General features: G+C 44.8%; 1 protein-coding gene across 1 annotated transcript in view; it reads left to right on the plus strand.

Annotated features, from left to right (window-relative positions):
• LOC137548607 (very low-density lipoprotein receptor-like) overlaps window positions 1-7706 on the plus strand; it is a 110506-nt gene extending 102800 nt beyond the window's left edge. Inside the window, exons 19-20 of the mRNA XM_068271159.1 lie at window positions 4529-4559; window positions 7636-7706. Coding sequence (XP_068127260.1) covers window positions 4529-4540 — 12 coding nt within the window. The 3' untranslated portion in view covers window positions 4541-4559; window positions 7636-7706. The remainder of the gene's footprint in view (window positions 1-4528; window positions 4560-7635) is intronic.
• The last annotated feature ends 4851 nt before the right edge of the window (window positions 7707-12557 follow it).

Raw genomic sequence — 12557 nt, forward strand, 5'->3', positions numbered from 1 at the left:
TTTTTGCAGCTAATTGGCCTCGAATATAGCTCTTTTCTAAGCAGCCAATAATCGTAGTTCTTTTTTGCCTCCCTCCAAATTTCTCTATCTTTCCTCCCCCTGATGATAAAGCATTATATGCCGCCCTTGCCTTTGCTACTGCTGAATCATACTCTTGATGAACTGTCCTTTTCCTTAATGCCAGATGCTCTATAATACGACCCCTGATGATAGCTTTCGCTGTCTCCCAAAATAAAGCCACATCACGTATAAGTTGTTTCAAAATATTCCAGCCACCATCCCTTTAATTGCCCCGCAAAACTCTCATCCTTCTACAAAAACCCCAGAAACCTCCATATATATTAATTACCCCTTAATATTATATCATATTTAAGATCACTGGGCTATGGTCAGAGATAACCCTATCTGAGATTTCTGACTGTTGACCTCTTTGGCGGTATGGACGAGCTCAGCTCGTCCATTACCGCCGCAGGGCACTGCTCAGGCCCTGGTGGGCCAATTTTCTTAATTTTTTTAAACACGCAGCTAGCACTTTGCTAGCTGCATGTTGGGGACGATCGCCGCCGATGCGCCGCTACCCGCTGCGCAACAGGGCCTCCCCCGAGACCCCGTGCGCAGCCTGGCCAATCAGTGCCAGCCAGACAGCGCTGAGGGGTGGATCGGGACTCCCTGTGACATCACGACATCGATGACGTCATTCCGTTCGTCGCCATGGCGACGGGGAAGCCCTTAAGGAAATCACGTTCAGAACTGGATTTCCGGATGGGCTTGATCACCGGCGGTGATCGTAGGGGTGGGAAGGATGCCGCAGGGAGGGGGGAATCGTGTAGCTAGGCTAGCTACATGATTTAAAAAAAAAAAAGTGCTGCACAGCCACCCTGGCACAATCAATAGAACACCAGGGTGGTTAATCTCGTTGCACAGCCAGCATCCAGGAAAATCTAATCAATTCTCGACAATGGGTAATGGACTGTAAGTATCTCCATGTATCAAACGACTTCCCTTCTGTGCGCTGTTGCATCTGATTTAGGACTTTTAAACTGGGCCACACAATTAGTCGCTCCATCACACAATTTGTATTAGTTCTACCCGCCAATTTCCTGTTCAGAGAATCAAAACATTTACTATTTCCTGATTCGGTCCATACACATTGACGATATCCAAAATCTCCCCCCTTGATTTTAACTGCAATATTGATAGCCTTCCCCTTCATCCGTATCGTGACACAATTTCACAGTCCAGTTTCTTATGGATCAGAGTTAAAACCCCAGCTTTCCTCCCCACCGCAGCAGATCCCACACACTTCCCAACCCAAAGTTTCTGCATAAATTTAAATTGGTCTTCAGATAGATGGGTTTCCTGCAGCAGGGCTATATCAGCCTTGAGTCTCTTTAGATGTTTCAAAATTGATAGTTTGCTTGGCGATCTAAGACTTTTCACATTCCAAGTTATTATCTTAACCAGATTTCCAGTTAAATGCAAAAACACTGCGTGTGATGGCAATGTCCTTTCTGATCTTCAGTAGTATCCCGATGGTCATATGCAAAATAAAAGCTGAACCGACCGATATCCCTGCTGCAATATCCAGGCCAAAACTCATTCATTTTCAATCCGCTCCCAGCGGAGCCAGCAGGTCTCGGTCATGCTGAGAGGAAAGCTTGCTTCTGCTGGTGTCACCAACTGGTATCTTTTCAGATAGCATGTTAACACTTAACTGATCTGCCTGTGAAGGGAAACACTTTGGTCTTAATTAAAAGAAAATCTTGTGATCCCCAGAACAGTTGCATCCAGCTGACTAGAATCGGCTAGGGTGGCAGGGTTTCAAAGACAGAGCCCAAGTTATCTGCATTCTGCTATAACTACACATACAATTGTCAGATCTGACGAAGGCGCAGAGCGCCGAAACGCGTAATGACGCCATACGCACGCTGAATCCACAGTCACGCCCACTCCCACAACGAGACTGCTTCCCTGAGCATCGGAGAACGCGCTGCCGGCCAATGCGCGTTGTTGCCCATCTGCCTGAGAGTAGCGGTGGACTGTACTGCTGATGAGCGATTTTAACCATTCACATCTTGAGTATAACCTTACATTGCGATTAAAGTATATCCTTGGGTAATGCACTATAGAGCGCTTCCTTTCTTCTAGAATAAGTTCCCCTGCTCTCTGCCTGCCTGGATGAAATTTACTTCTCTTTTCAGTGTGTAGGAGAGAGAAGAGACAGGAAAACTGCTGCAGCCTCTCCAGGGCCGGTTCTAGACTTTTTGCTACCTGAGGCAAATTTGAGGATGCGCCTCTTCCCTCCCCCACCCCCTTCCCCGATTTGGCATGATCCCTTATCCACTCCATTCCTCCTCAGTCAGGACAGCAGTGCCGCCTCCTCTCTTCTGCTGTGCAAGTCAAACACAACACTGCTGCTCTCCTGCCTCCCCCCCCCTCCCCCTCACTCACGGTCAGACTCCTCACACAGCACAAGCTGCTTTTCCCCAATTATAACCTCTTCACCTCGCTCTTCTCTCCTCTTACTCTGACTGCATGCTGTTAGTGTAAATACAGTACAAACATGCCGCCCCTGTAATCTCTGCGTCTGATGCAAATGTTTCACCTTGCTTCATGGGAGAACCAGCCCTGAGCCTGTCTTATCATGTTTGTTTGCTATAATTCTTATTTCAGATGTCTGCCTAGATTACATGGATCACATGGACATGAGGTGGAGTTGACATCAATCCCCCAGCGTCCTTTGCACGTATGGTTTGAAAACTAAAGACCAGGGCCCAATTTCATACTGGGGCAGGGATTTCAAGACCATATGTGGAATACGGACCTTGGGGATTAGAAAATTACTTTATCACGTGTGATCTTTATATATCTTGGCAACTTTTAAGGTTTAAAGCAAACTGTAATTTATCATTTAATTACTCTAAGGGTTAGGAGTCACAGGGGAGGGGGAGCGGGGGTTAAAGGGATAAGCATCACAGGGGGGGGGGGGGGGGGAGAGGGAGGTTACGTTTTGGGCACTACCATGGGGTGAGGGATCCGTAGAAGGGAGGGTTAAGTATTTTGCATTGGTAGAGGGTTCTGTGTGAGAGGAGGGTTAGGTCATAGTGAAATATCGGAATATATGTTCATGCCTTGTTCCTTTTGTATGTTGTTTCTATACCCTGTTTTTTACACGTGAATTCTTGTCCCAGTGGGACATTTCAATGCTGATTTTATGTTGACGTCTTGTCAAACTTTTGAAACTAAAATATTGGTAGTCTCTCCCCATATTTTACTATCAGAAATAGCATAATATAGATAATAATTTTACCAATATTATACTAGTGGCAATCACCTACGCCTTTTTTTCCCCCAGGTGCCTTACATGTACACATTTGGGCAATGTCAGTAAATGGGGGAAGTTTGAAGGTCCAATAGATGCACACTATGTATGAAAACTGTACATTACCCTACCTCTTCTCCCTCCCCCCTTCAAATTCCTTTAGATTGTAAGCTTGTAAGGATCTTTTGTCTTGGAAATTGTTGTTCATTGATTTCTATCTTACATTCGTATACCTTTTATTCATCCTGTTACGTTTGTCACTATAATTACTAAATTCTGTATTTTGTACCAGGGTCCATATTTGGTGTGTACCATTGTCTGTATTATGAACCCATGTTTTTTTTACTTTGTACAGCGCCACAGAATATGTTGGTTCTTTATAAATCATTAATAGTGATGTAGATTTTATGCAAATGTAAGGGTACACACTGTTTTTCTGCTTTTTTTTTTTTTTTTTTTTTTTTTTTTTTTTTTCCCTCGCTCGATTCTCATATTCTGCTAGTTTTCTATTTTTCCATTCACTTCTATGCAAAATCGACCCAAAAAAGATCCGAAGGAATATCTGACGTGTCGGAAATTATCTATCGAACCAATCGATTGAGCGGAAACACGTATGGCGTATTCCCAGCATAGGCATTTCATTGACAATTCTAAAGCACATAAAGCTTACTGCCCTGATGCAAATGTTCTCATTGTACCTGTGGAGTAAATGTACTGAAATGCCCCAATGCTCACTTTAAACTTACCTTATACATGTTTATACTTGGTAGATATGTTCAGACATGCAAATGTCTCGTAAGACGCTTGATATTGATCCAGTGAAAATCAACAGGGAGCAAATTTAAATAGTCCAATCTCAAGCTGCAAACAGTTTGCATAATGCAGTGATGGCTAACCTTGGCACTCCAGCTGTGATGGAACTACAAGTCCCATGAGGCATTGCAATACTCTGACACCTCTAAGCATAACTCGGGGAGGCAGAGGCATGATGGGATTTGTAGTTTTGTCACAGCTGGAGTGCCAAGGTTAGCCATCACTGGCATAACGCATGCAAGCTGAAATTACTAGCATCTCATTGACCACCTCCATCATCCATGCTTAGCTTGAAATGCCCCTTCACAGGCATTGTGTGATTGAGAAGCTGTTGTGGCGCGTGGGCTTCCTATGTACCGGCTTCATGTTTAACATTTTTGTTTCTTTTCCCAGGAACACGTTTGAAAAATACAGAATCACTAAGGTATACATCATAATCTCAACTGCAACATTACATGATGCTGCTTTACTTGCTGCCAAGTTCCATTCAGGCGATTTTGCTCATGTGCAGGCCATACAGTGTACTCTACCTATGTCTTGTATACTTGTTCGGTTTTATATGTCTGAATTGCTAATGATTTAATTGCCTAGCTGTCTTGTCTACTTGCAAAAATGTATAATTTAACTTCTTCATCAGCAAGAAGTTAATAATTTTTCCTTTTATTGCAAATTTTGGCCTACTTACTGCTGGTAAACTTCTGTCAGCTTTAGCCACATTCTCCTATTGTTACATTGTGTGCTTTAATAAAACGGAGTATGTATATTTATGTGAAGAAATAGTTCATCAGAAATGGCCATCCTTAAAAAGTGAGGGAAGTGAGGTATGCAGTCCATAGGCAGGGTTAGTTTGGAACTGTAAGCTGTGTTGTGGTATGTAACCACATCCTCAAAGGCAGCAGATGAGGGGAGCAGGGAGGCCAATAATAGTTGGCTCCAACTTCCATTACCTGTAGACAGTGGCGTAGCTAAGGAGCTATGGGCCCCTAAAGCGAGTTTCACGTGGGGGGCCCCCCAAGCACTCTATACATAACAATTGATAGGGTGCACCAAAACCTGCCAAGCACAGCCACAGTATGAGCTGCAAGAAGGGGATGGAGAACAGTTTATTGGTTCTATGCTGGTAATTATCACTTCTATAGATGCTTTTAATAGTAATCATTAAAGAGTAATACTGTAGTTGAGGGAGGACCCAGCGGGGCCCAAGGGCCCCAATACGGTCGCAACCGCTGCAACCCCTGTTGCTACGCCACTGCCTGTAGATATAGTAAATCGATCTTCGCTTTAAGGAAAAAAAGACATGAACTCAGAACTTCCTCTCTGCTCTAAAAGCTAAGAAACATACTAACCTTTAAAGAAAAACATCTGGTATTCCTGGTGCACACCAAAAACCGCTAGCAGATCCGCAAAATGCTAGCAGATTTTGAAACGCTTTTTCTTATTTTTCTGTAGCGTTTTAGCTAGCATTTTGCGGTTTTGTGAAGCGGTTTTGGTGTAGTAGATTTCATGTATTGTTACAGTAAAGCTGTTGCTGAACAGCTACTGTAACAAAAAAACGCCTGGCAAACCGCTCTGAAGTGCAGTTTTTCAGAGCGGTTTGTGTTTTTCCTATACTTAACATTGAGGCAGAAACGCATCCACAATCCAAAATCTGCAGCAGCCCGGGAGTATGAGTTTCTGCAAAACGCCTCCCGCTCTGGTGTGCACCAGTCCATTGAAATACATTACCCTAGCGGATCCGCACCCGCAAGCGGATCGCAAACCGCAGCAGAACCGCTCTGGTGTGCACTAGGCCATACAGCTGATACAAATCCTGCAATAAATCTGCAGTGTCTACTTCCTGCTTTCATGGAAGACAAATTAACATCCTGTTTACAAATTAGCTGCTCTGCCATGGCAGTAAGCTGAATCAGCTGAGATCAAATTACAGCTGTGATTAGTCACAGATGAGGGGGGATTGGAGAGGCTAAACTCTCTAAATACATTGTGCATTTCTCTATGCTTTCCTTCTCTCAAGTGCAAGAGTTCAGGTCCACTTTAAAGGAGAGGTCCAAGCTAAAAGAATCAAAATCCACTTACCTGGGGCTTCCTCCAGTAGTATGCGCAGTAGTTCTGCGCCTGCGCAGTAGAGACCTGATGACATTGGCTAGACCATGTGACCCGCTGTGGAGTGCACAAGAAGCCGACCTGGCGAGGTCTGCTTCTGCAGCGGACGACACCGGCAGTGAGCGGAGCTGCGGCGAGGACACAGGATGGCTGCCAGGGGCTGGAGGAAGCCTCAGGTAAGTGGATTTAGATTTTTTTTATTAGCCTGGATGTATCCTTTAAAGATAGAAATGTACTTAACACCCAGTGTACTGTAGAGCAGTTTTCTCAACATTTTATAAGTGTGTACCCCTTTTAAAACCCTGTACTCATCGAGTACCCCCTAGCATAATAAACATGACAAGTACCCCTTGACAAATATATATTTAAATGTAGTACATAATTGGTTCTAAACAACGTGCAAGCATTTATTATTGCTTTTAATTAGCTTAAAATACTAATTTGGTGTTGTTTAAAGGAATACTATCGATGTATGCATTTATTTTTAAATGCTGTATGTTGTAGCACACATTAGGGCAGGTACTAGGAGCAATTTGATTCCCCACACAGCTGTTCCTCTCAGCTGTAACATCCTCCGTCAGTTTTGGCGTCAGTGTTGGATACAAAATGTAATCTAATACTGAGCTCCCAGAGGGCTAGACCATGTCTCTGCAAAGGGGAGATGCTATCAACTCCTCAGTTTATAGTTTAATTATCACCTTGCTGAAAGAATCTTGTTAATATGGTGGTAAGGGGTTAAAGATTCTAGCAATGTGTGTTTATTATCTTTGCTTCTCTTTACTGATAAAGATACTAATAATGCTAATTGTAGACAGTGGTCTGCCCCTCTCAGCAGCTTGTAAAGTGGATGCAGCCTGGAGTGAATCGCCTCAAGCAGGCAGCCAGTCTGAGTGTAAACACAGACTCCTGGTATAGCTAGTTATATTCCAGCAATATTACAGCTCATTTAGTTACCTGTTACCACCTCAGATCAGCCTATTTCTCCTCATGTCTGCTGCATGCTGTGAGTGACACAGTGAAATATATTTGTGAGCTGTGTGACAGAGTAACCAAGCAGCTCAGGGTGACCCAAACTACTATGAGCTGTGTGAGAAATGAATTTTTAAGCAGGGATAGTGAGAGAGACCTGGGTGAATAAATAAAGTGCCCCTAGCACTAGTGGTAATGTGTACACTAATATAGAGTATTAAAGTCGTTTCAATCGATAGTACTCCTTTAAATAAGAATTATAATTTTCTATATCTCTAAATTTGTTATTCTTGGTTAAGTATATCAAGCCCGAGTACCCCCTGGACCCATCAGAAGTACCCCCTGGGGTACGCGTACCGCATGTTGAGAACCTAGGCTGTAGAGAAATAGCATTACATTTTCTGAAATCTATTCTGTTTCTTTCACAGGAGCCGATTACTGCATTCTCATACTTGTCAATTATGTTGCAATGATTAACAATAAATGCAATACATTTTGGGCTGGATAACAAATAAAGGAATTTTTCATACAACTACTGCATTGACTGTTACAGGACTTATTCATTCCATTATCTACAAATGTTTTTCCAAAACAAGTTTGATATATGCATACATTTGGATACACAATTTGCATAATCCTGCATCAAATCAGTACGTAATTTCTCCCTGAACAGGATGAGTCTTCCTATGATGGTATAGAACCACAGTCAGCCAATACCAGTTGTCCCTCAGGGACACTACTGCTGGTACTAAATAGAACAGAAAGGCACATGGTACACCAAGGGCTGTTGCAGCAACAAGCTGTATTGGCGCAATTAGGTTAAATGTGTTTACATTCAAAGCAAACGTGGAGTGACAGAGGTAGCGCACGGTTATACAACATGGCACAAGGATATACATGCACCAGGGTATAAGATGAATGGTCATGGTGCTCGGCTGAGAGTTAGTGGGGGGGGGGGGGCGGAGTTCCATGGGGTGGCTCTTCAGAAGTCCTGTAGTTGTGCATGGAAGTGAGAAATGCATGGGGGTGGTCAGGCAGAGATCACTAGAGAACTGAAGGGGGCAGGCAGGTTGAGATCTGTGGATGAGCTCAGATTTAGGTTGGGTAGGTCTTGTGCACAGATTTGTAGGCCAGGCACAGAATCTTTAAAACTGATCCTGAAACAGATAGGGAGCCAGTGTAGGGCTTGCAGAGGGAAGAAGTGGAAGCAGAGTGGTGGGAGGAATGGATGAGTCTAGCTCCTGCATTCTGAGGGGCAGGGAACCCTTCTCCCTCGCCAGGTGAAGGCACAATTAAACACAAAGTACTGTGGCCACGGGCCTCTCACCCGTCTTGTTGCTGCAGCAAGCAACACTCAGGAATGGCTTGTCCTCTGTGCTGGATGAGACGATTCTTTTTGTCTTGTTGCTGGTGGCTTGTTTCAGATCCAACTATCAGCCCTCCTGCTATCCTGGCTTCAACGCATCAGTTGGGGCTCGATTTTTACTGCACTTTTTGCTCTGGTTCTTTTCTCTGACCCACACAGGTCCCTTACGCAGAGGCTGGGACAGAGACCCATGTGTCTCTCCAGCATTCCCCCTTTGTGCCCCCCCTCCCTTTGTTCTTTTCTTCCTCTTCTCCTTCCCCCACTACCCCTTCTGTCCACTTCCTTTAGCTCTGAAAGAGGGGTCAAGTTGTCATTGTGTGGTGGGTATAAAATAGTGCAGTCTCAATCCAATGTTATTACACGTAAATTGCATACGTTAATAAGCCAAGTAGCGTCATATGTATGCACCTGCTCAGATAACCCGATATTTTGAACTGGTACATTCTGGCATTTTAAACTAAGTTTGAATTTTGTGCGTCACCATAAAATCCCCTAACGGATGCCATCTTAGACACTTTACAATAAAAAGCCCTTGCAGGCTAGCATATTTTATCATTGAGCCTGAGACTCTACTCAGATTGACTGACTGAGGCCTAGAAACTCTACCTTCCACCGTGAGTCTAGAAAACAAGGGAGGTAATATGCATTATTCTTGGTGAATTTGACAATGGCTTATATAGACGCTAAAGAATTGTGATTTCAAACTTCAGCAGTTTTTTAAGTTTTTAGATAACACTTTTTATCCTATACTTCATACACAGTCAGTAAGCATTACTATTTAAATGCAATAGCAAGCTTAGGGACAACTACCCAGCTTTGCTTGATGAAGATATAGCTACTTAAAGTTCTTTATACAAGAATAGAACTCTACATACCATTTTTAAGGCTAAAGCTATATTTGTGAGTACCATACACTGTACAATCTCGAGATAATTATGGATGGAGGATAAAATCTACAGCAGAAGTTGCTATAATGATATGGACTTGTTTCACTAAAGGAACTTTGAAAATGTATATTGGATGGACAACAACTGGAGAGATGTATATTCCTGTGTATATGCGTTATCTATTTTTTTTATCTATTTTGTAAAATTCAACTAAGTGTTGCATATTTTTTCCAGAGGTAAACCTGTTAACCTATAAATATTCTGTTTATAGTGAGCTACGCACCCACTACTGACTAATATTGATTATGACGTCTTTTAGGCTGGGCCTCTTAACCTTCTGCCGCCCGCGTCACGCCAGTAGGCGTGGCCGCGGCGGCAGCCCCAGGACCGCCTAACGCCAATTGGCGTAAAGTCCTGGGGCTCTGTTTTGCATGAGATCGCGCGCATGGTGCGCGCGCATCTCATGCTCGGAGGGCGGAGCTCCGCCCCGCCTTCAGTCTCCGAGCGGCTATTGCCGCTCGGGAGACTGTTAGACGGCGATCACGCCGTCTATTTACTAGGTGCAGCGCTGCGATGAGCAGCAGCGCTGCACTGGGGACAGCCGTGTGACACGGTTGTCCCCATGGGGGACAAGAGAGCGATCGGCTCTCATAGGCAGAAGCCTATGACAGCTAATCGCCATAATTGGCTGGCTGTGGGAAGGGAGGGAGGGAAGAAATTTAAAGAAACAGGGTTTTTTAAAGAAAAACAAACAATATTTAAAAAAAATAAACATGGGGGAGCGATCAGACCCCACAAACAGAGAGCTCTGTTGGTGGGGAGAAAAGGGGGGGGGGGGGAATCACTTCTGTGCTGAGTTGTGCGGCCCTGCAGCTTGGCCTTAAAGCTGCATTGGCCAATTTTGCTAAAAATGGCCTGGTCACTAGGGGGGTTTAGCCCTGCAGTCCTCAAGTGGTTAAGTAGTTGATGATCATTTAAGGCAGATATCGATAAGATATTTGACACTCTTACATAAAGACCAAGTAGAATGTTTCTGATAGACAGGCTGGTGACAAGATTTCTAAAATTGTTGCAATCCAGTTCTATGCCCCCCTCCTCAAAAAAAACAACACAAAATCCCCTTTGGAATAGTCATTGGGCATGGAAAAGGCATTTGACTTGGCTAAAGTGGCATTCACATATGGCCATTTAATAAAGTTTGACTTCTCAGGTCACCACCTTCAAGCCATCAGAGCACTATACTCCCTCTCTACAGCCAACAAAAGCACCTTTTCCTATACAAAGAGTTATTTAACATGGGGGTGCGGTATTTCCCCTAGCATTTTTGCTTTGAGCTTTTAGCCAATTACATTAGAGATAATCCTGATATTTTAGGAATTCCTATTGGCAAAACTATTTTATAAAACTAGGCCCTTTGCTTATGTCCTCTTAACCCTCATGAGTCCCCACATATCCATTATTAAGGTGATTTTGGATGTTTGTCTTTTTCTGGCTTCCAGTTAAATATCGATAAGTCAGGTGTAATGCTCACTGAAATGTAATCAAAGCGGGAAAGATATGGCCTGATCAGAATCAGAATTTATTATCGCTAAGTACAACGGTGGATTGTACCCGGAATTGGTTTTGGCATATACAGGGTCGTCGATGAAAAGAAAACAGGAATAGCATAGTTAAGCATACATAGACATGGACAAGCATACATAGGACAACATTACAGCTTGTGCGTACAATTAAGCAGAGTACAGCATCGCATACAGTTGAGCATGGTACATATACATAAACAATAAAGCAAAAATAAAAAGCAAAACAGAGCATTACAGCATACACGTACAGTTAACGTAATACAAAACATAGCAAGAACATACACTGATAGCAGGAACCAGTGGCGTACCTAGGGCATTTGGCACCCGGTGCTGGGTATTAAAAGACACCCCCCCCCCTTTAAAAATGGGCATGGCCACAACCTGCGGCATGCTTCGTGGCAAAAAATGGGCGTGGTCATGACCAGATGAGGGCGGAGCTAACTGTAATTTAAAGTATTAGTTAGTATAGTTGCCCCAGTATAGCTAGTAGTTTACCCCAGTATAGTTGCCCCCAGTGAAGCTAGTATAGTTGCCCCCAGTGAAACTAGTTGCCCCCAGTATAGCTGGTTTAGTTGCCCCCAGTATAGCTGGTTTAGTTGCCCCCAGTATAGCTGGTTTAGTTGCCCCCAGTATAGCTGGTTTAGTTGCCCCCCAGTATAGCTGGTTTAGTTGCCCCCCAGTATAGCTGGTTTAGTTGCCCCCAGTATAGCTGGTTTAGCTGCCCCCAGTATAGCTAGTACACCTGCCCTCAGTATAGCTAGTTTAGTTGCCCCCAGTATAGCTGCCCCCAGTATAGCTGGTATAGTTGCCCCCAGTATAGCTGGTATAGTTGCCCCAGTATAGCTGGTATAGTTGCCCCCAGTATAGCTAGTACAGTCCCACCCCCCCCAGTAAAGATGCCCAGGAGGGGGAGAAGCAGCGCTAGAAGGGGCAGTGGGGGCAGCGGTGGGGAGGGGGGAAATATCCCCCCCCCCTCACTCACCTAGGACCCCTCCTTCTGCCTCTCTCTCCCCCTCCAGAATAGCTGCGACAAGTGCGGGGCGGCCGGAGGCGTATAGACAATTACTCACCTAATCTCCGCGTTCCCAGCGTCATGACGTTACAGGTCTCCGCCTCCAATGCCGCCCACTGTGCTTCCACTAATCAGGAAGCACAGTGGGCGGCATTGAAGACAGACCTGTGACGTCATGACGCTGCGCTCCACGCTTGGAACGCGGAAATCAGGTGAGTAATAGTTCATACGCCTCCGGCCGCCCCGCACTTGTCGCCGCTATTCTGGAGGGGGAGAGAGGCAGAAGGAGGGGTCCCAGGTGAGGGAGGGGGGGGATATTTCCCCCCTCCCCACCACTGCCCCTCCTTCTAGCCCTGCTTCTCCCTCCTGCTGTGCTGCTGTGGGGGGTCGTGGTGACACCCGGTGCGCCCCGCCCCCCGGCGCACTATGGTAGGGATGCCACTGGCAGGAACAGAAAAGAGTAGGACTGGAGGAGCATCCTGAGAGCTGATATGAGCGCTGC

This window comes from Hyperolius riggenbachi, chromosome 1 (genome assembly GCF_040937935.1).
Source record: "Hyperolius riggenbachi isolate aHypRig1 chromosome 1, aHypRig1.pri, whole genome shotgun sequence".
NCBI lineage: Eukaryota > Metazoa > Chordata > Amphibia > Anura > Hyperoliidae > Hyperolius > Hyperolius riggenbachi.